The sequence below is a fragment of the Rhipicephalus sanguineus genome, chromosome 1, assembly GCF_013339695.2.
Source record: "Rhipicephalus sanguineus isolate Rsan-2018 chromosome 1, BIME_Rsan_1.4, whole genome shotgun sequence".
In the NCBI taxonomy this organism is placed as follows: Eukaryota; Metazoa; Arthropoda; class Arachnida; order Ixodida; family Ixodidae; genus Rhipicephalus; species Rhipicephalus sanguineus.
Genome location: NC_051176.1, coordinates 87869572 through 87889192, shown reverse-complemented (window position 1 = coordinate 87889192; position 19621 = coordinate 87869572). Strand labels below are relative to the sequence as shown.

Genomic DNA, 19621 nt, shown 5'->3' with positions numbered 1-19621 from the left:
TCCGATATACTTAGTCCCGCATAACAGTGGGAAAGAATAAAAATAAATTGAAATTGAGCGCGTCGTCCTGTCCTCACTTCCTTCGTCCTTGTCCTTCTTCGTGCGCTGCAAGTTTCGTCATGTAACTTTATGGTGACATAGTCACCGCGACCTCCGCAGTCCTAACTGCCACACGTGCAGACACTTAAGCCAAGATAACCAATCCTAATTGAGTTGGATGACCACATTCAGCGAACCTGGCCGTGGTCGAAGGCTACCGTGAGCCGTACTGACTGCGCTGCACGACCACAGTCAGCGATCATCCCAATTTGACCAGAAGGCCACAGTCAGGGATGGAAGGCAGCAATTAAAGATGCCTTAATGGAATTCAAGGATCCCAGCTGTGCATGAAGGCCTCATTCAACGATTCCTGAGCGACATCAAAGAATCCTGAAGGCCTGTTAAGAGCACTCTGACAATTTTTAAAGACGATAGTCTTTCTTGGGGAACTTAAATGCAGAAATTTTGGTCTGTCTGTTTAGAAAAAGTTTATTTCATCACAGAACGCTACTAACAGTTCGGTACAGTGTCGTAATCAAAGACAGTAACATATACAAGTGTCTAAGCACTATATACATGAAACATTTTTACACAGAAGTCCAAGTCCACAGGACGTCTTCAACACATGCTACTGTGGGCTAACATACACTTACAACAATCTTACTTTCACATGATATACATGACTTCGTGAACATACAAGCACATATGTACAGCAGATGTTATGGTGTTGGCAATGTACAGATTGAATAATGGTAGCATGAAATGTATATATACAAGAACCCACGCGAATACGGGAACATGCACACACAGAAATAATAAATACATACATATTATATACATTCATCAAGCTCTGTCTGATGACCTGGCTACAAGAACCAGGCTAGATGGAAATCCAGCCGCACACGCCCATCAACCACCGACAGGAAACGGCATGACCATTGCCGTAGGAATTCCTCTTCCCCAAGGAAGAACAATTCCTTTGACAAAAAGGACATCAGTTCGGAGTACAACCGTTCCAGAATCGGAAACAGAGTTCGGCGACGGTGACCTGCTGCAACAGCCTCACACATGTTACGCCACAAACAAAAAGCCCCCGCAGCAATTAGAAGGCGTGCAAAGCGACTACGCGAGCAGCGGCCAGATGTGACGAAACGATTAACTCCTAGGCCACGGAAACCAGTGTTAACGGCTCGCCAAAATACCCTTGCAATTACACACTGCTGCAGCACATGCTGGTTGGACTCTTGTAGTGGACAGTTAGGACAAATGGAAGATGGGACCATGCCCCACCTCTCCAGCCTGTCTCGTGTTGGGAGTACTCTCCATCCCAGACGCCACATGAAGTCACGGAGATGACCAGGTAGAAAGGATGCCGTTATCGCGCTCCACGAGACACGACTCGAACGTGCTAGACGGGCTGGAGGAACTAGAGGGAGCAGCAGGGCTGCCGTTGTATCTACAACCCGGTTTTCTAGAATGTCCACATCAGGGCAAACCTGCTGTGTATGCCGATAAAATGCTGCTGCCGTGGAGTAAAATGCAGGCACGTTAAGTACTTGCGGCGCGGAGTTAAGCCTTGCTCCCGGTAACAAATAGCGTAACTTTGTGCCTAAGAAATACCAGGCAAGATCACGCGCTGGACACTGGTCACCGTTTAGCAACCGAAGCAAGAATCGCAGAGCAAGCAGCCGGCAGCGAACAGATGCAGATGGGAACGCGAATCCACCTCTGTTGCGTGGTTGCCCAAGCGCAGCGCGGCAAACCAGCTCTGTTCCACCTGACCAGAAAAACGAGCCAAGAAGGGATTGCAACGACCTAGTTATTCGCAAGGGGGGCTGCACAACATGAGAAATGTACCATGCACGGCCGCAAAATACTGTCTGTGCTAAGTACCGTCTTTCCAACAGCGGTAAATCGTACTCTTGCGCTTCCCGGACGCGTCGTTTTACATCTTCGAGTACTGAAACCCACACGGAGGATGATATGCCGTGGTAGGTATAATCAAGCCCCAAAATACGTAGACAGCCGCTTTTTTGAAGGCGGAAGAAGGGACTTAGGCAGATTCTGGGGAACCAATAAACAAATATCGACATTTTGAAAAATTTAACGCAGCACCGGAGATATTCCCATATTCATCGAAAAGCCGTAGGCTACGGGATAGGCTGTCCTCGCTCTTTAGATACAATGTGATGTCATCGGCGAAAGCTGTAACCTTCACAGTATCACTTCCAGGTAGTGGGAGGCCTCGAATGTATGGATCGTTAAGTAGTGAGCGCAGGAACGGTTCGAGACTAAGCACAAAAAGTACTGGAGATAGAGGACACCCTTGGCGAACTCCGCGGGTAACAGGAAATGGCGCACTTTCATAACCATCAAGAAACAACGTGCTGTGTATGTTTCTGTATGCGTTTCTGAGAAGCTCAACAAAGGTTTGCGAGAAGCCAAACGCCTCCATAACGCTAAATATGTAGCTGTGTTCAAGGCGATCTGTCTGTCTGTCTTTCTGTTTGTCGGCACGTCCCTCGATTCAGCCACTCGGCCAAAGTTGAACCACTTGCCCAAGGGCCAGCCGTCTTGAACTGGTACGGCTGTTCATACTTGTGAACGTTGTCGATCAAAAAGTAAATATTATGCATATCTGAGGTTCAACATCACTAGGTAAGTATTAGGTGGCGTGTTCCTTTAATAGAAAATGCATACATACGTAATTTTAAGGACCCTAGTTTCTTAAGCTGCGCTGAAAATGCATAAGAATGGAAGTTTGAGCGAGTTGGTATGCGTTCATCTTTGTTGAAACAGCGCTCACTAGACGACGACGAAGCAAAAGAAGGCACAGGACAGGCGCTGCCTGTCCTGTGCCTTCTTTTACTTCGTCGTCGTCTAGTGAGCGCTGTTTCAACAAAGCTGAAAATGCGACTGCGCTGAAATTTGCCTTCCTCCGTGCCCTTCGCACGAGCTCATTGTTGTGTTTCGGTTTCGGTTCTGTATTGCACTGTACGAATGCCATGGGTTGGTGTTGAAAAACTTTAGTTTTGAGAAGGCCAGGAAGGTGAAAAAAAAAATTTTTTAATGAAAAAGCAGCGTTGTGGGCGGCCTTCAGGCTGCCGGTTGTGGGCGCCGCTCTGGCGTTCCTGTTTTACCCAGGCGACGTGTAAATAAAAGAGTGTGTGGAGAGTACTCGTTGAGTGCGGACGTTTCTCTGCTTCAGCGCTTCGCGCCAAACCGCGTTTTCGGGCTGGCTGGCGTCCCCGCCGGTCGCGTTGGTCACCGCCGGTCTTCGCCTGCTGCTGCGCCGGGACTACCAGCACGCAACACAGCACTCATGTTTCCCGACGTATTGCCAGATGGCGTCCATATCTCACACAGCGCCTCTTCTATCGTCTTTACACGACATTTGCAGCGAAGCACGCAGATACGCGGCCAATTGGCCGCGTATTTTTTTGACAGGGTTTGCTCTTCCAAAGACCCAGTTCCTCCTCCTACTCGTCCATTACTGCAAATTCGTCGTAGTGGGTATGCGCCAATGCTTTGAAATAACATCGACACTACGGTTGGGGCAAGCTGAAGAAGAAGAAGAAATCGGACGCCATGCAGGTGAACATGCTAGCCACAGTCGTCCTGGCCGCCTACTTCGGTGTCCTTGTGGGACTCTCCGCTTGGTCCAGCCGACGAGGAAAGAAGAGAACCGCGAAACTCGCACAGTTGACATATGGCAGCCCCTACGATGAAGCATTGAGTCCCGGCTTCGTGAGGTTGCTGCTCGCGAACAGGAACGTTCCGCTCTGCCTCGGCCTCACCTCAATGACAGGTACACAATCCATCGACGACGCACGTTTACCCTACGCGTGAAAGCCGCTTACATAGGATGCCGAGTTTTGCCACCGCATCGACCCTCGGTCGATTTCGGATATGTCATTCATATGATACGATATGGCAGGATTGTGTGGGCTAGTTTAGTAATGTCTTCTCAAAGTATGCGAAACAAGGCGAAAGCTTTATATCTCATGAGTAAAAAAAAAATCCGCTGTCCGGCTGCGTCGCGGACACGAATGGTACCAAAAATAACGTGACGAATGACGCAGCGTGGTGCTGTCAGTAACGTCTCAGAATAGGCGTGCGCAGAGGGGGGGGGGGCGCAGGGGGGCGCCCATCCCCCCTAGTCACCTAAAAGGGGAGGGGGCGCAAAGTCAGCCCCATACGTTGACTTAATAGGGAGGGGGCGCTGCGATGAACCTTCCCCCCCCCCCCCCCCTGATGGGGAACTCTGCGCACGCCTATGGTCGTCAGATCATTTGTCGCCTGGTTACATTTGTTGCCTGGCATGTAGCTACGTCAGTTCGTCAGCACGCGTCATGACCTAGAGCACTTCTTTTTTTCTTTGTTTGCACGTGCAGCTTAACTTGATTGCGAGCGCGCTGGTGTATTTCGATACTGTGTGTAATTCTAGCATTGTGGAGTGCAGCCACTGCAGCGCGGGCACGTCGCGGCATGCTGCGGCAGCCGTGGTAACTATGCAACTCGCGATGCTCAAATCAGCCAGTTGCCGTGAATAAAGACGCGGTCATTTTGGATTATGGTATCATTTGTCGATAGAAGAGCGAGTGATTTCTAGCGGAGTTTGAACATTAAATCTAAATTCCAGGCCGCGTGTAGCGCTATCACGTTTGGCTCACATGTTCTCAGGAGCCTCGACTACGGATGGGCAGCGTTTTCTGATCATGCTCAAAAAGGGTTGCAGGGCCCCTTTAAGGAGCCCGGCTGCTCACCCGAAAGACGCGGTCCGATACCGGCCGCGGCGGTCGCGTTTCGATGGAGGCGGAATGCTAGAGGCCTGTCGTCTACTGTGCGATGCCAGTGCTGGTTAAAGAACCACAGGTGGACCTATGTTATCAGGAGCCTACCGCATCCTACGTCTCATAGCCCGAGTTACATTGGGACTATATGCCCCATAAACCAACCAACCAATTATCCCTAGTGTTCGTTTGGCAATACAGGTATACGTTAATCGTTATTCATCGCGTCGTCTGTCACTCTTTCCTCTTGCTAGTGACCTGGATCGGAGGAGGCTTCGTCAGCGGCACAGCCGAGGCCGTCTACGTGCATGGCCTGCTCAGCACCCAAGTCCCCATTGGCTACACGATAAGCCTGATATTTGGTGAGTAACGGGAATACAAGACTACAATGTATGAACAGGCACTATTGTAGCATCCTCCACACTTTGTCGCGAACTCGGGAGACCTTAAGCACATGTGCAGCCGTCAACCCGCTTAACACGAACGCTCCGCAGCCTGGACCGGCCTGTCCAGGCTGTCAAACGGCTAGTAGTCAATTATCCCTTATCCCTTTCATAATCTTTCCGCCACCTTTCGAGATTCCGCAGAACTCATTTACAGCAGTGTGTAAACGTGATATAGTACGGCGGAGTAATGGGACGGTCGCAGCAAATCTAGAATGAAAGCTGGTCGAAAAAGTGACGACGTCCAATTATCAGAATGGCTTAAATTAATCGTAAGCAAGGCTCAGGGGAACATGGAAGCTTCAATAGATAAAAAATCCTTGAACAGGGGGTGCCAGGGGAGCTCAAGTTAACCACATGTTACACCGAGCATACTCAAAATCAGTTTCCTACAATAGTTACTACAGGAAGCTGGGGCGCTGCGATCGTTCAGCCTCAATGGGAATGATTGGTAGTACATGAATTAGCCTATTAGCCTATTCTTCGGGCTGCGTCTTCTGATGGACTTGCGGCTTTATCTATTGTTGTTTTTATTTTATTTATTTATTTATTTATTTATTTATTTATTTATTTATTTTTTATTTATTTATTTATTTATTTATTTATTTATTTATTAGGTACCTGCTTCGCCATAAGGCATTACAGCAGGGGGGGGGGGGTACAGTACATATAATCAAACACACAAAAATATAATCATAAAGCATGGAAAAAATCATCATTTGAACAAATACAGACAATTTCCGGTGGCAGCGTGTTCCACTCTCTTATAGTGCGAACAAAGAAAGAGTAGCGAAAAGCGTCACCCCTGAAAGGAATATCACGTATTTTTAAATGATGATCTCGTCTTTGAGAAACATAGTTGTGTGGTTGAAAATACAATTTTCGGATGATCCTTGTTCTCGAATGATAAATGTTATGAAGGAATTTTAATCTGAGTCTTCGACGACGGTGTTCAAGAAAATGCCAATTTAATGTGTTTTTTTGCTCTCTGTCATAATAAGCATCCTGTCATAATTTCCAAGGACAAATCGAACAGCTCTATTCTGCACTTTTTCAAGTTCATCTACAAGTTCCTTAGTATATGGGTCCCAACAGACGCACGCATACTCCAGTATACTGCGGACATGTGTAAAATACAGCTGCTCCCTAAGTTTCTGTGGTAAACTACTGAAGTTACGTTTCAGAAAACTCAATGTTCCTACTGCCTTGTGCCTAACATAAGTGACATGTTTATTCCACCTCAAATCAGCAGTGAAAAATACACCTAGATATTTATATTCTGTGACTTGTTGAAGATTAGCGTTATTAATCGTGTAATGATTGCTGCAGTGCGAGAGTTTGTTTTGGCTTTTGTTTCGGATAAAAGAATGGCTCTCTGTGACCCTCGTGAGGCAACTTGACTTGGTGAGCCTAACGGGGTCAAGGTGATAAAGTGGGGCTGCTGGACCTTTTTCAGTGCTCAATTAAGTAAAAAAAAAAACACACGGAGCCGAAGGAACGAATCCACGTACTACCCGTCATTCTTGTAATGGCTGCAGCGGCGTGCGTTGCAGCTCCCATAGACACTAGCGCCAGATTTCTAGTGTATTATTATGAAACTCTTATGTTCAGAATAGAAGGTAAAAGTAAGCAACTGAACGTGACACGCTTATGTTGAATATGCGAATAACTGTCGTCCGTTCGTTTTGTAGACGGAAGCTACACCGAAAATCCGTGCGGATTGCTCCGAAGGAAAAAAAAAAATCTTTGTTGACGTGAAATTATCGCATTCCAGTCGGTCTTGAAAGCCACTATTTGCACACCACTAGTCGCAAGTTTCCCTCACACTCGCGTTTCCTGACTTGAAAAAATGGTCTCTCACCATTTTCCTATCAATGCTATGCGTCACGCTGATAGGGTAGTGCCAGGACCGCGGCGATAACGCAAGGAAAGCGCACGAGACAGAAGACGTTTATAGTTGCATGGCAGTACTCCCCAAATACTCAATTTATTTTAGAGTGCAAGGTGTGCGTACTCGGCACCTAACACATGAAGCGACGGGTGGCCAACACTCCCGCACGTGTATAAATGAATGACGTGGCCTTTCTGCAGGCGGCCTGTTCTTCTCGCACAAGATGCGCGCGACACGCTCGCTGACGATGTTGGACCCGTTCCAGCAGCAGTACGGCCGCTGGATAGGCCCGCTCTTGTGCCTGCCTGCGCTGGCCGGAGAACTGTTCTGGTCGGCATCGGTCTATGCGGCACTAGGTGAGATACCGAGCGCACGAAATTTCGATATACGGACTCGCGGATTCCGCGTTAATCTCCACTGTAGCGCGATCGTCTGAGCACACAAGCTTGTCGCTGTCCTCATTTCAAACCTTGCTCTACTTGCTCTCTCGAAACTCAGCCCGCGATATCCAATGATAGCTTCTTTCCCGCTTTTTTTTTTCCGACCCTTGTGCGCATGCGTGCCGAGCTCTTATGGGCTCTCACGGCCATGTTGAAATGCGCTCCGTATAGCAGTTACTGGAGCAAAAAACGAAGAAAGGGCAAGTGGACGTACAGTCTCAACGGAAAAAGATTAGCACAAGTGTACGCTGGCCGGAGCCGCAAAATTGCGACAGCGCGGCGCTGTTGTTACGGGCATGCCGACAGCGAGATTGCCAAGCATATTCCACTTTCCAAAGCAGGGGTGGCCGGCGGACCGTCGGAAAGCAACCCATCTTGCTGTTGGCCCATCCAAAAGCCCATATCTTAAGGAAACGCTTGTTCATTGCTTATCGCTAGATGTGGCTATGCACACGAAATCCTTTGTTTTCATTTTTTCGCTGAAGGTGCGAGCAACCGTATCTTTATCGCAGTTGCCCAGAAAAAGCTGCTTGTTGGAGTGCTTTCCGCCGGCCACCCCTGCTTTGCAAAATGGAATGTGCTTGGCACTCTTCATATCGGCGCGCTCGGGAAAAACGCAGCGCCGCGTGTCGCAATCTTGCCGCTCCAGCAACCGGTCACTTGTGCCAATCTTTTTCCGTTTATACTGCACGTGGCGCAACCGTTCAGTACTGTTAACGCGCTTATATACAGGGTGATGGTGAAGGGAATTACAATATTGACAAGATATGACAAGGTAATTACGAGTGAAGGTGTTTCGTGTCGGAACATCGGCGTTCACGTTGGCCCTGGCAAAACTGACCTCATGACCTCAGCCTCGGTGAGCATAAGCACATCTCTTTTTCCATGGCGATCGCCACTGTGCTTCCCATATTTCTCTGTGAATTTTTTGTTTGTTTTTGCTGTGCCAATATTTTACGTCCTGTTGGTATTGTCACGGGCTGAGTATCGCGAATTCCTGGGGAAATGATACTATATGCCTTTAAGTACGTTTGAGAATACCGCCTCAGGTGCCTCTCGCTGGTGTGGACATCGGTCGCGTTACCTACAGTCGGGGACAGCTTAAGAAGTCCGGAGAGGCCCCTCCCACGCGGCCGAAATGCGGCAATTGATCGCCTCCGCGACTAAAGAAAGAGCCCCGTTCTTGTTCTGGGCCACATTATCCGTCGGCAGGATCACTGGCCGGCCTGCCTGCTCTTGATGCCAGTCCAGAGAGCACATAATTTGGGGCTAGCTGATTCGGTACATTCAGTGAGGCCATAGCGCGGAAAGACGGGGACAAAGGAAGACGACAGGGCGAGCGCACGTTTTGTCGTCTTCCATTGATCCTCTTTCAGCTCCATATGGTCTCATTGAATGTACCAGATAGAGCGCTCAAATTGGTGCAGGTTGGTGTGCACCTGCCTTTGAAGTGCAGATGCTGCTGCTCTCTAAGTTGTACCCGAGTATAGATGACGTCATTAAACTACTTTCACGTGTGAAGGCGCCTCGGCCGTAAATGTGCTGAGTGTATTGTCGCGTTAGTCTCGCGTTAGTCTCGACGTGGTCATCGGGTGCAGGTCAGGCGGCGGAGGTGGTCGCGGGCTTGAGTGGCTCAATGATCATCGTTCTGTCCTCGCTGATCGTCGCACTGTGCACTTGTCTCGGAGGCCTGCCTACGGTCGTGAGAACGGACGCCTTGCATTTGTTTGCGGCGTTCGTCGGATTGGTGAGTATGACGCCGACCGAGGGCGCAATGTGCGGCTCATAGAGCCGCACATTGCGCCTCGGAAAAAATTCCCTTTCCCACCCCCTTGCTACACTAGAGCTCATAGAGCCTCGGAAAAAAAATAAAGCCAGTTGAACGCCTGTCCAATCTGAGTAAAGAACGGAGCTGGCAAGCAAGCGCCACCACCTGGCGAACGCAGGCCTAGTTCTTTATTCATCTTTCTTCATGATCTTCTTCTTTCTTTCCTTCTTTATCTCTTTCTATATTGCCCTCGCCTTATTTCCCGCCTCCAAACCGTCCCACTACTCCTTACCCACCCTCACTTCCCTTTTCCCTTCCCTTTGTTATACAATAGTAAACAATACTTTGCCATGCTTTACCCTCTCCCCTCCTCCTTTCCTTCTTCCTCGCCCTCACATAATTCCTCCTCACCCTTACTTCCCTTTCCCACCCCCTTGCTACACTATGCTATGCATGGCTATGCTACGCTATAGCCACATACCCGCTTTCTGTGGCGCCTCCAGCTTACCTCCAGCTTAAATGGCTCCGCTGTTAAAAACGAAACGCGCAGTCTATCAGATACGAGTATATTCATAGGCGTGCACACAGGAATGGGATGGGGTTTCGCTGCCTTGTATTTGGTCCGAGTAATTTATTTTGAAAAATTACAGCCATCCAAAAATCTATGCGCCTGATGTTTCTTGGCACCCCCCTTCTCGATCGTGCAGTGGGTGTGTGTACCGTTCTGCATGACCACCAAATTCGCGAACAACGAGGTAGCGGCGGCCGACGCAAGCAGCGATGCGGCGCTGTACTCAATACCGGAGATGGTGGATCGTTTCTTCTCACTCGTGTACGGAGGCATACCGTGGCAGGTAATGCTGTGGGCGCGATTAATTAGAAACATTGGATGGCAAACGTGGTCGAAGTTTAACGGTTAGAAAATAAGACGATGCCGTTGAAGTTCACCCACATTTCGCTCACTACGCGATGTTGCTGCGCTATCGGCCGGCCGTTTCTATCATGCTGTTGCACGTTCGCTAAGCGGACCCTGTGTTCTTTGTTATTTGTTAAGACGAAAGCCTTCGATACCTCATCATACTCGGAAATCGACCGTCAACGGTGTCGGCGTCAACACTAGTGATGCAAGAAATCAACACGTGACGATGTCACTGTATGACGTCATCACTGTGTCACAGATCGCCAAAATGTGTTACGTCATTATGATGCCACATGATTACATCATCATATGACTCGTCGCTTGGTCAAAGGTGGACCGATCACAGAGGAAACGTTACAGCGCACACTGACGGGGACTAAAGGAAGAGGACACAAGACACAGGAGGTACCGTCTTCCTTTGGCCTCTTGTGTATGTGCTGAAACCTTTCCAAGATGCAATACCAACAAGCCCACCGAACCATCCTCTTGAACGATCACAGAGACAGCGCAAAACCCAGGTGAGCTGCAGAAAGCTTGCAATGCCTACGATCTTGGAGGCAGTGCAAAACCGCGTTAAGCGCAGAAACTTTCGGAAATGGCGAGGAGGGAGGAGGATCTATACATCTATTAAGACGAAAAAGCAGAAGATGACTTTCACGTTCGAGTCGCCTTAGACGAATGTATAAGGAACGTACCCTATGAGTATTTTATTGTTTGTTTGTGTGTGTGTGTGTGTGTGTGTGTGTGTGTGTGTGTGTGTGCGCGCGTGTGTGTGTGTGTGTGTGTGTGTGTGTGTGTGTGTGTGTGTGTGTGTGTGTGTGTGTGTGTGTGTGTGTGTGTGTGTGTGTGTGTGTGTGTGTGTGTGTGTGTGTGTGTGTGTGTGTGTGTGTGTGTGTGTGTGTGTGTGTGTGTGTGTGAGAGGGGGGGGGGGGCTCCGAGTCGGGGCTAAATTCACTTAAAGGCTCACGACAAACCAAAATTCACGTGGTCCCCTATGCGTTTGCCCAAAATGGCTCGAAGGCGAAAGCCACCTTCTACTCAGTCGATTGTATTGATCTCACCCCCACACCCACCCTGAAGTTTTCTGCACGTCACGTGGTGCTGCATTGCCTCCATGATCGGCCCAACTTTGACCAAGCGACGATGCCCAGTGATTATGTCGTCACGTGTCATGATGACGTCGCAAATTTCGGCTGTCTGGGACGTCATGACTCTGTATCTCGTATGACGTCACACTGTCTCGTATGGCCTCATGTGACTTCTTGGTACCGTCCGTGTTGCCGACCACGACGACGGTCACTTTTCTTGTTAGATGAGGCATGTAAGGCTTTCGACCTTTTAAAGCAACAAACAACGACTACAAGATGCGTTTATCGATACATATGTGCAATAGAGTGGAAGGACATATACTAAGCGGCAACCTAATACTTCGGCTGCGAGCTCCAGCCTGCATTGCCGCGGTGCTTCAGCCGTTCCCTTCTGTAATTCTCATGCCAGGTGGAGTCCGCTGGAAGCTTTAGTCTTTGCTGCTTTTAGAAGCAGGAAGAGAAAGAAGGCAAAGAACTAGAAGATGAAGACCACTCATCTGAGTGTTGTCATATATTCTTCTGAATAAACGGTTGTAGTCGTTGCGGCTCTTAGGTCGTGTTCGCTAAATCACGGCCTTAATGTAAATGCTATATATAGGCCCATCTGAAAGTAAAAGTTGGCTGTTTCTATCTAAGACGTTGTCTGTGGCTGAATTCTGAAATCAGGATCTCCCGTAAAATTTGTCACGACGTTCATGTTTTTGGACTAACACCAGCCATTGAGATATATAGATGCAAAATTCACTTTCTTAAGTACGCAAGAGCGCTTGACGTCGCGGAAACGAGTGAAACCAATTGGCCGGCGCATCTAGGCCATTTTTTATTGGGTTAGACCGTGGTACACATATGTTACTGTAGACTTAGGTTGTCGCTTACTGTAGACAATTGTTGTGCGTGTCTAGCCCTTCTATTCCCAAAGCCAGAAAGGTTTCATACTGTGTACACCTAACTCCACGTGTATTTGAGAAATCAGTCTTGAAAGGTTTAGTTTTCAGCTTCGTGGTGCCGCAATGTTGGTGGATTGCTGTCTACGTTCAGTTCTAGCGTAAGGACTTTTCTCCTCTCTAATACGGACCGAGGCATCAGAAGTGAATCCTCGCATGACCCGCGTTGCATGTCGACGTCTACATGTGCAGGTCTACTTCCAGCGCGTGCTCAGCTCTGCCACCGTGTTCGACGCCCAGATGCTCTCCTACGTGTCGGCTGTCGGGTGTCTGATGTTCGCAGTGCCGCCAATACTAATCGGTTCCACCTCTAGGCGCGCTAGTAAGTATAGGTCCGAGTGGGGCCACCCGAAAGCTTAACAAATTCACATGCACGGTCTCTTATATTATGAATTCGTTTAAGACGACTCGAAGGTGAATGCCAACTTTTTTTTCTTGGTTGATTGTATTGATCCCCGTCCCTCAACCCCCTCCCCTCCCCCGAAAGCTTTCCGCAGGTAACGTGGTTTTGTTTTAGAGCGAAAGATGTTATGAGATCATTTCAGCGGCCGTAGTTGTCCGCCGCCGCCGGTGTCCGTAACCACTATCGATCGAAATAAGAAAAAAAAAACGGAATAAGAAAAAAATTCCAGGATGGAACGAGGTTCGAACCTGGGCCCTCTGTGTGGGAGCCCCGTATTCAACCTCTGAGCCATGCCGGTGCTTGACACTGCTTTGTAAAAAGACCCTACACAGGCTTCATGTCGGGAAGGAACCACATTAACAAAAATTGCACCATTTCCCGCTAACGGGGACCATGAGGCGATGCGAAGCCGGAGCACTTGCACGATCGCGTTCCGTTGGCGTTCGCTGGGCATGCTACCGACCTCACGTCTTGCAACGCGAAGAGGAACGCTACGCGCGTCTTGTCTTCTCTCTAGCCTGGCCGTTAATTCTCACAGGGCGAGCAGGGAACGCGGTCGACAGGCGCGCGAGAGGGGCGGCAGCGTAGGAGAGGAGAGAGAGGGAGGGTACGCACATGCCCTGGTGCTCATCGCGGCGTTGCGCAGGAGAGAATTTCAGCATGTCTAGCCTGCGTTTCAAAGATTGGAGAGGGGAGAGGGGAAACGGGAGAGGGGAAGTGGAGAGGAGGTGGGGAAAGGAGGAGTGGAGAGGGAAAGTGGTGAGGGGGAAATGGGAGAGGGGAAGTGGAGAGGAGGTGTGGAGAGGAGGTGTGGAGAGGTGTGTGGGGAGGGTATGCGCATGCGCAGTAAGGGTGGTCACGCCGCACACCACCACCACCACCACCACCGGATTGAACTCCGCTATAAGATGCTTCACATCTAATATGCAATATAGCGTAGTAGAAGAGTAAAATAAGCACCAAGCGTCGCACAACGCGAATTCTGTAACCAGACGTCACACAATGCGAATTGCGCAACGAGTAGGTTGTTGAATGCTTCCAACCCATTACAAAGGGCTGAGCCATAGTCTTTCACCGTCATCAGTCGTCGCTTCAACAAAGTGCACATAATGCCTTACAGACGTGTAGCTGGTGCCTGGCTTCTCCGCAGAATGACGAATATTGGCTTAATCGGTGCTTCCCAACTTCACAAAAATTGTGATTTATGGCGTAGTGGGCACCTTTCAAGTGTACTTGTATTAGCAGCCTCAAGAGAGCTTACAACGGGCTCTAGAAACGCCGCTCTTCCAGCTTTCGCTGTGACTGTGCTGCGGTTTCAGCGCAGGCCTGGCATTTTTTTTATGGTGCCTCCGGGATCAGCCCTACCTTTGACCAAGCGAAGACTGCCATGTGATGACGTCACCATGTGATGTCACTTTAAATGACGTCATAGTGTTCAAAATAGTGAGTTGTTGGGCTAGTTGGTTCAGTATCTTGAGAAGGGTAGCGCCGAAGCGGTTCAGACGAAACTACATCTGTCCTGTGTACTTTCTTCTGCACCGATTCCGCGCTCGTATTCGCAAGATGTCACAGTGACGTCATAATGACATTATAACGACACCCACAAGTTCTAGCTATCTGTGACGGGATGCTGATGTCACATCATTAGATGACGTCAGTCACATGCCTTCTGCATCACTTCGTGTTGACGCCGATGCCGCCGACGGTCACTTTTCCCGCTTGATGAGGCATCTAAGGCCTTCGCCTTAAATAGCGACCTAAGTTATGTCTGTCGCTGGCGTCAGCCTGTCGACATTAGTTGGGGGCGTCATGGACAGGTTAACAATGGCGTCGAAACAACTGCGAACACAGAAATGCTGTTGTTGCCCCGACGAAGGTAAGTCTCCTTGTGGAAACGTTGGTCCCGTTGACCTACCCCCGTCAGAAACTGCTCATTAGATGTCTTCATGACTTAAGGCGAATTACTTCTTAAGTTCTGTCGGGACAGTTAAGTAATGGCTCGCCAGACCATTTTTATGATTGAATGCAACGTTACGAGATTCCTTCGATGGCGGTACAGGGAGGCTAGGATACCTGAGAACATACAGAGGGAGGCATATAGAGAGACAGGCTCGGACTAACGGTACTTGGGTGCAGCAGTCTCAGAATAAATTACAGTCCGTTCAAATTTCTGCCTAATGGACGGGCCCTGGTGGCGCTGCACAGATTTCACAGCGGCGGGCTACCCGGGTCCCGCACGACTGCGGCCGCAAGACCAGGCGCGCGTGCTGCCCTTGGCCATCCGCTACCTGTGCCCGGGACTCGTGTCCATGATGGGAATGGTCGCCATCGTCGGTGCTGTCATGTCGTCGGCCGACTCGTCGGCGCTCAGCGCTTCGACGCTCGTCGACCAGAAACGTCTACCAGTGCCTCTTCAAGCCGACGGTGAAGCCTTCATAACGGCGCCCTTCCGTTCTTCATAAGTGTATTGATAGCTAGCACGGGATGTCACGGACCCAGGTTCTTAACGTGCTGGCACTCCAATATGGCGGCGTTGATATCGTCAAGGCAGCATAATCATGTGGCGATTAACCTGCTGCAGGGGCGTAGCCAGAATTTTTTTTTCGGGGAGGGGGGTATTCAACCATACTTTATGTATGTTCGTGCGTGCGTTTGTATGTGTACGTGTATATATACGCAAGCAAAATTGAAAATTTTCGGGGGGTGTTTGAAACCCCCTTGGCTACGCCCCTGACCTGCTGCATTGTGATAACACCGCGATGTTTCTGGTCGCTGCGCATGAAAATCTGAAAAACTCACATGGTCCCTTATGCAATCACCTACGACGACTGGAAGGCGAAAGCCATCCTTTTCTTATCAGTCGATGTATTGTTCCTGCCCTGCCACCACCCGAAAGCTTTCTGCACCTAACGTGGTTGTGCATTGCCTTTACGATCAGAGGCACCTACCTGGTTTTGCACTGCCTCCGTGATCGGCCCACCGTTAACCAAGCTACGATGTTGTAGGATGACGTCATATTGTGACGTCATCACGTGGTGCTTATTTTTTGCATCCCTCGCGTTGCCGCCGCCGACGCGGGACGCAGGTCAATTTTCACGTTTGATGAGGCATCTAAGGCTTTAGCCTTAAAGACTAAAGAACCTGGATGTGATAACATGCAGCGAAAAGCTCATCGGGATATAGTTGGTTCCAGGGACGTAGCCAGAAATTTTTTTCGGGGGAGGGGGGGGGTGGTTCAACCATACTTTATGTATGTTCGTGCGTGCGTTTGTATGTGTGCGTGTAATATACGCAAGCAAAATTGAAAATTTTCGTGGCGGGGGGGGGGGGGGGGGGATAACACTGACGCGACATCACAGACTTCGCGTCCCACCATGTTGGTATTCCAGTATGGCAGTTTCAATGGTGTCAGTGCAAACCGTGTATTTAGAAGATTCAAGGAAAACAGTGCGACTTCTTAAGGCGGTGTCATAGAGCCAAAAAACTGCGAAAGCGATTCCCTTGAATTGTACAGAACCAACTAGGGGCATAGCCAAGGGAGGGTTGGGGGATCAACAAACGCCGCTCTTGATTTATGTCTGCCATTGACCAATAGCATGCTATCTGCTATTCGACGTCAAACAGCAAACGCCGGCAGTTCCGAAGAGATTGAGCACAGGCCCTGAAAAAATGGCAACTTCGCGCTCCGCTTCTAAACTCTTTTTGCCATGCACGACTGCAAGATTTCGCTGAGGTGTTCACACCATTGTCTGCTATCCGCAGGATGTGTCTTCTCACCAAACCGGTGGGGTGGTTCATGACCCCTCTAAATAAATTCCCAGGTGATCCCGCTTACCGTTTCCCAGTGAGCTCCTTTATGGCGCAGGCTAGCGAGCGGTGTTGATACCATCGAACATTTCCAGTGTTCTCGCTCATGGTGCAGGCTAGCGAACGGGAGCTGGTCAAGGTGCTGCGACTCGCTGTGTGCGTGGCCACCGCTGCCGCCATGAGCACGGCGCTCTCGGTCAGTTCAGTGTTCGCGCTGTGGACGGTCTCTTCAGAGATGGTCTACGTGCTGCTGTTCCCGCAGCTGATTGGCGTCTTCTACATGCCCAAATGGACCAACTCCTACGGATCCGTCGCCAGTACGTTGCCCCGCAATTGCGCTAGTCAGATATGTCTCGAGTAGGTAGTACGCACCGACTAGCCCAACTCGCATCTTCAATATAGATACCCGATTTCTCGTTTTCTCAGTCTTGAAGAATGTTACAAAAAAGTGATGGTAGATCTCTCTTTCGTAGGAATCGTTCAGAACACGAGAGTAAAATGTGTCCTCATAGTTGCGGCTTTACGTAACCTTAACAAATACATTCTGTGCAGTGTGTATTGCTATTTGGTCAGGATGACAGCCTTTGACGTGGAAGCACTCACGTTGTGGCCTGGCGCCATATTTCCTCCTTCCCTACGACAAACGTTGACAACCATCTGCAATAGTTAAAGCATTCATGTAGCGGCCGGACACAGCAAACCGCATGACGCACTTCCGGCAAGAAGATTCATTGATCGGCATTGATAGATAAGTCGATTGATTGACTCGCCCAACTCGCAGGCTTCGTTCTCGGTTCCTCCGTCCGCATCTTGTGCGGCGAACCGTCCCTGGGCATTCCGGCAGTACTGCGGCTTCCATTTTACGACAAGGAGAGCGGTCAGCGGTTCCCGTTCCGCACCTTCTGCACGATGGTCAGCATCGCGTCCCTCGTTCTGGTCTCGAGGCTCGCAAAGGCGGCCTTCTCGCGGGGTTGGTTGCGCAAGAGCTTGGACGTGTGCAAGTGCTTCCAGGACGACGTCGTCGACCCGAGCACCCCGTCGACCGGCGTACGTCCGACAAGGATCTCGCTCGACAGCGACCGCACCGCCAACGTCGCCCCACCCAGCGCTGCGGGCAGTGTGTCGGCTGCCGGGTCTTCGACGTCGTTAGTCGCCAACACCGTAAAGCCAACGCAGAAACGACGGGTGTCAATCGCGGACGGCGCACTTCCTAGCAGCGGCCCGCTTATCGTCGAAACCGGCGCCCGCGAAAGCACCTGTCTCGACCGTGACCGGCGATCCTAGGCGTTGTAGAAAACCTCGCGTCACGCTCATCGGCTCCGTTGTCCAACGCGCCCGCAACCTCTAGCGGCCCGCGAGGCTGGAGCGTGATAGCGCCGAAGACGCTCGTCGGCCTTCCACGCGTCCAGGACAGCTCGGTGGTTGCGTCGTCCGATGCCCCTGTAGAAACGACGGGCGCTTGCGAGACAGGCGGCGCAACGTTGGTCCGATACAAGACGAGCGACGCGGTGCCCTGGTCACCTCCTTACAGATCCCCGGCAGCTATGGCGGCACTCAGTTCTCCGACAGAGGCGAGCACGTTAGGAACAGACACGTTCTCCCTGGTTACCGTATCGCCGTCCACTACCAGCACCCCGCTGGCCATTGGCTCACTGCCAGCGTCGTCCGTAGACGGGCTCGTCTGCGTGAAGCAGCCTCCGGAGAAGGCGAAAGATCTTGCTCAAGCTCGTACGCCCACTGCTGGCGCCCTCTCGGAGGACGTCACCTCTGAGCCGATGACGTCGACGCCAACGGCTAGTGATACCACCAGCGCTGCCGCCGCCATCCAAGAGGCAGCAGTGGTGACTCGGAGCTCGGTGGGTCAGGGCAAGACGACGCCAGCGAACATGATTCGACGCGGAGCGTCTGCGGAAAACGCTGCTCGCCAGAGCGGCGATACGAAGTTGGCCGCCGCCGGGGGTCAGCCTTCCTCTTCATCCGCCTCAACTAGAATTACGGCGATTCCGAAGACGGCGAAAAAGGCACTCGCTCCGACGACCAAATCGGAACAGCGCGACGACCTTTCGTCCTCGTCAGCTTCGTCTCGGACGTCGAAGAAGTCGCGCTCAAAAAAGGATTCCAGCCGCGAAAAGACGACGCAGGACAAGCAGAGTCGACGTCAGTGACTTGTTCTGTATACTATGCGACGCTTTCCTCGTAAACTGACGTCGCCTCGACATAATTTACGTTATTCTTGCAATTTGTACGTGCGCGTCGCTTTCTAGACTAGGGATGGTTGATTATTATTTTGAATCGGTTAACAATTAATCCATCGCCACCTTAGCCATTAATCGATGAATCCTTATCGATGAGAGTTTTTCGCAGATTAATTGACTAATCTACATTATTGGCGCGCGCTTTTAAAAAAGGTAAAACAGTTCATACTGATGTATAGCTTATACAGTTCCACCTATCAAACAAATAGAGCCCGGGCTGCTCTGTTTGTATGGAAGGTGGTCCAAAGATGAACAACATGTGCGTGAATGTTTCAGTAATCATATTTACTTTGTTCAATATTAAATATAATTAACGCTAATGAATCGTCAAGCGATAAAGAATATATTATATAGAGACAGAGAAGGCAGGAATTCAGAAAATATCATTGATAGAGACTTGAAGTGATGAGAAAAAGAAAATGGGGCAGCTACGCACTACTAGGTGCGAAGACTGAGGGAACAGCGGAGCTTGTGGCGTTCCCCTCCTCCTTTCCCTCCTCACCTTCACTTCCCTTTCCAACCCTCTTATTTTATTATAGTATAAAAGGCTATGCTACGCTCTGCTAGCGTGCCTGGATAGCCGAGTGGCTACGATGCTCGCCTTCAGATCGTGGGTACGCGGGTTCGAATCCCGCCTCGCCAAGAATTTCTCTTTTTTTTTCATCTCTCTTTCACTCTCTCTCTACTTGTTCTCTCGCCCATCAAAGTTATTGCATCCCACGCAGGACAAATCGGCGTACGTGTTCAGGGAGCGAAGCAGAAAATGAAGAGGACGAAGAGAGCGCGTGGCGGTTCATGATGATAATTTCCGTTTACGACCAACGGGGCTTC

General features: G+C 50.1%; 2 protein-coding genes across 2 annotated transcripts; both read left to right on the top strand.

The window, feature by feature from the left end:
* The first annotated feature begins 3627 nt into the window (after nt 1–3627).
* Nucleotides 3628–16860, top strand: LOC125756400 (high-affinity choline transporter 1-like). Its single transcript, XM_049411127.1, has 9 exons — nt 3628–3847; nt 5087–5194; nt 7367–7522; nt 9205–9353; nt 10082–10289; nt 10747–10811; nt 12518–12647; nt 14934–15152; nt 16651–16860. Exons 1-9 carry the CDS (start codon nt 3628–3630, stop codon nt 16653–16655), a joined length of 1260 nt encoding a protein of 419 aa, XP_049267084.1. The 3' UTR covers nt 16656–16860.
* Nucleotides 16714–17819, top strand: LOC125756384 (high-affinity choline transporter 1-like). The gene is made up of 2 exons (XM_049411079.1): nt 16714–16852; nt 17317–17819. The coding sequence occupies exons 1-2, from the start codon at nt 16714–16716 to the stop codon at nt 17817–17819; spliced, it is 642 nt and encodes a 213-aa protein (XP_049267036.1).
* Nucleotides 17820–19621: the final 1802 nt, after the last annotated feature.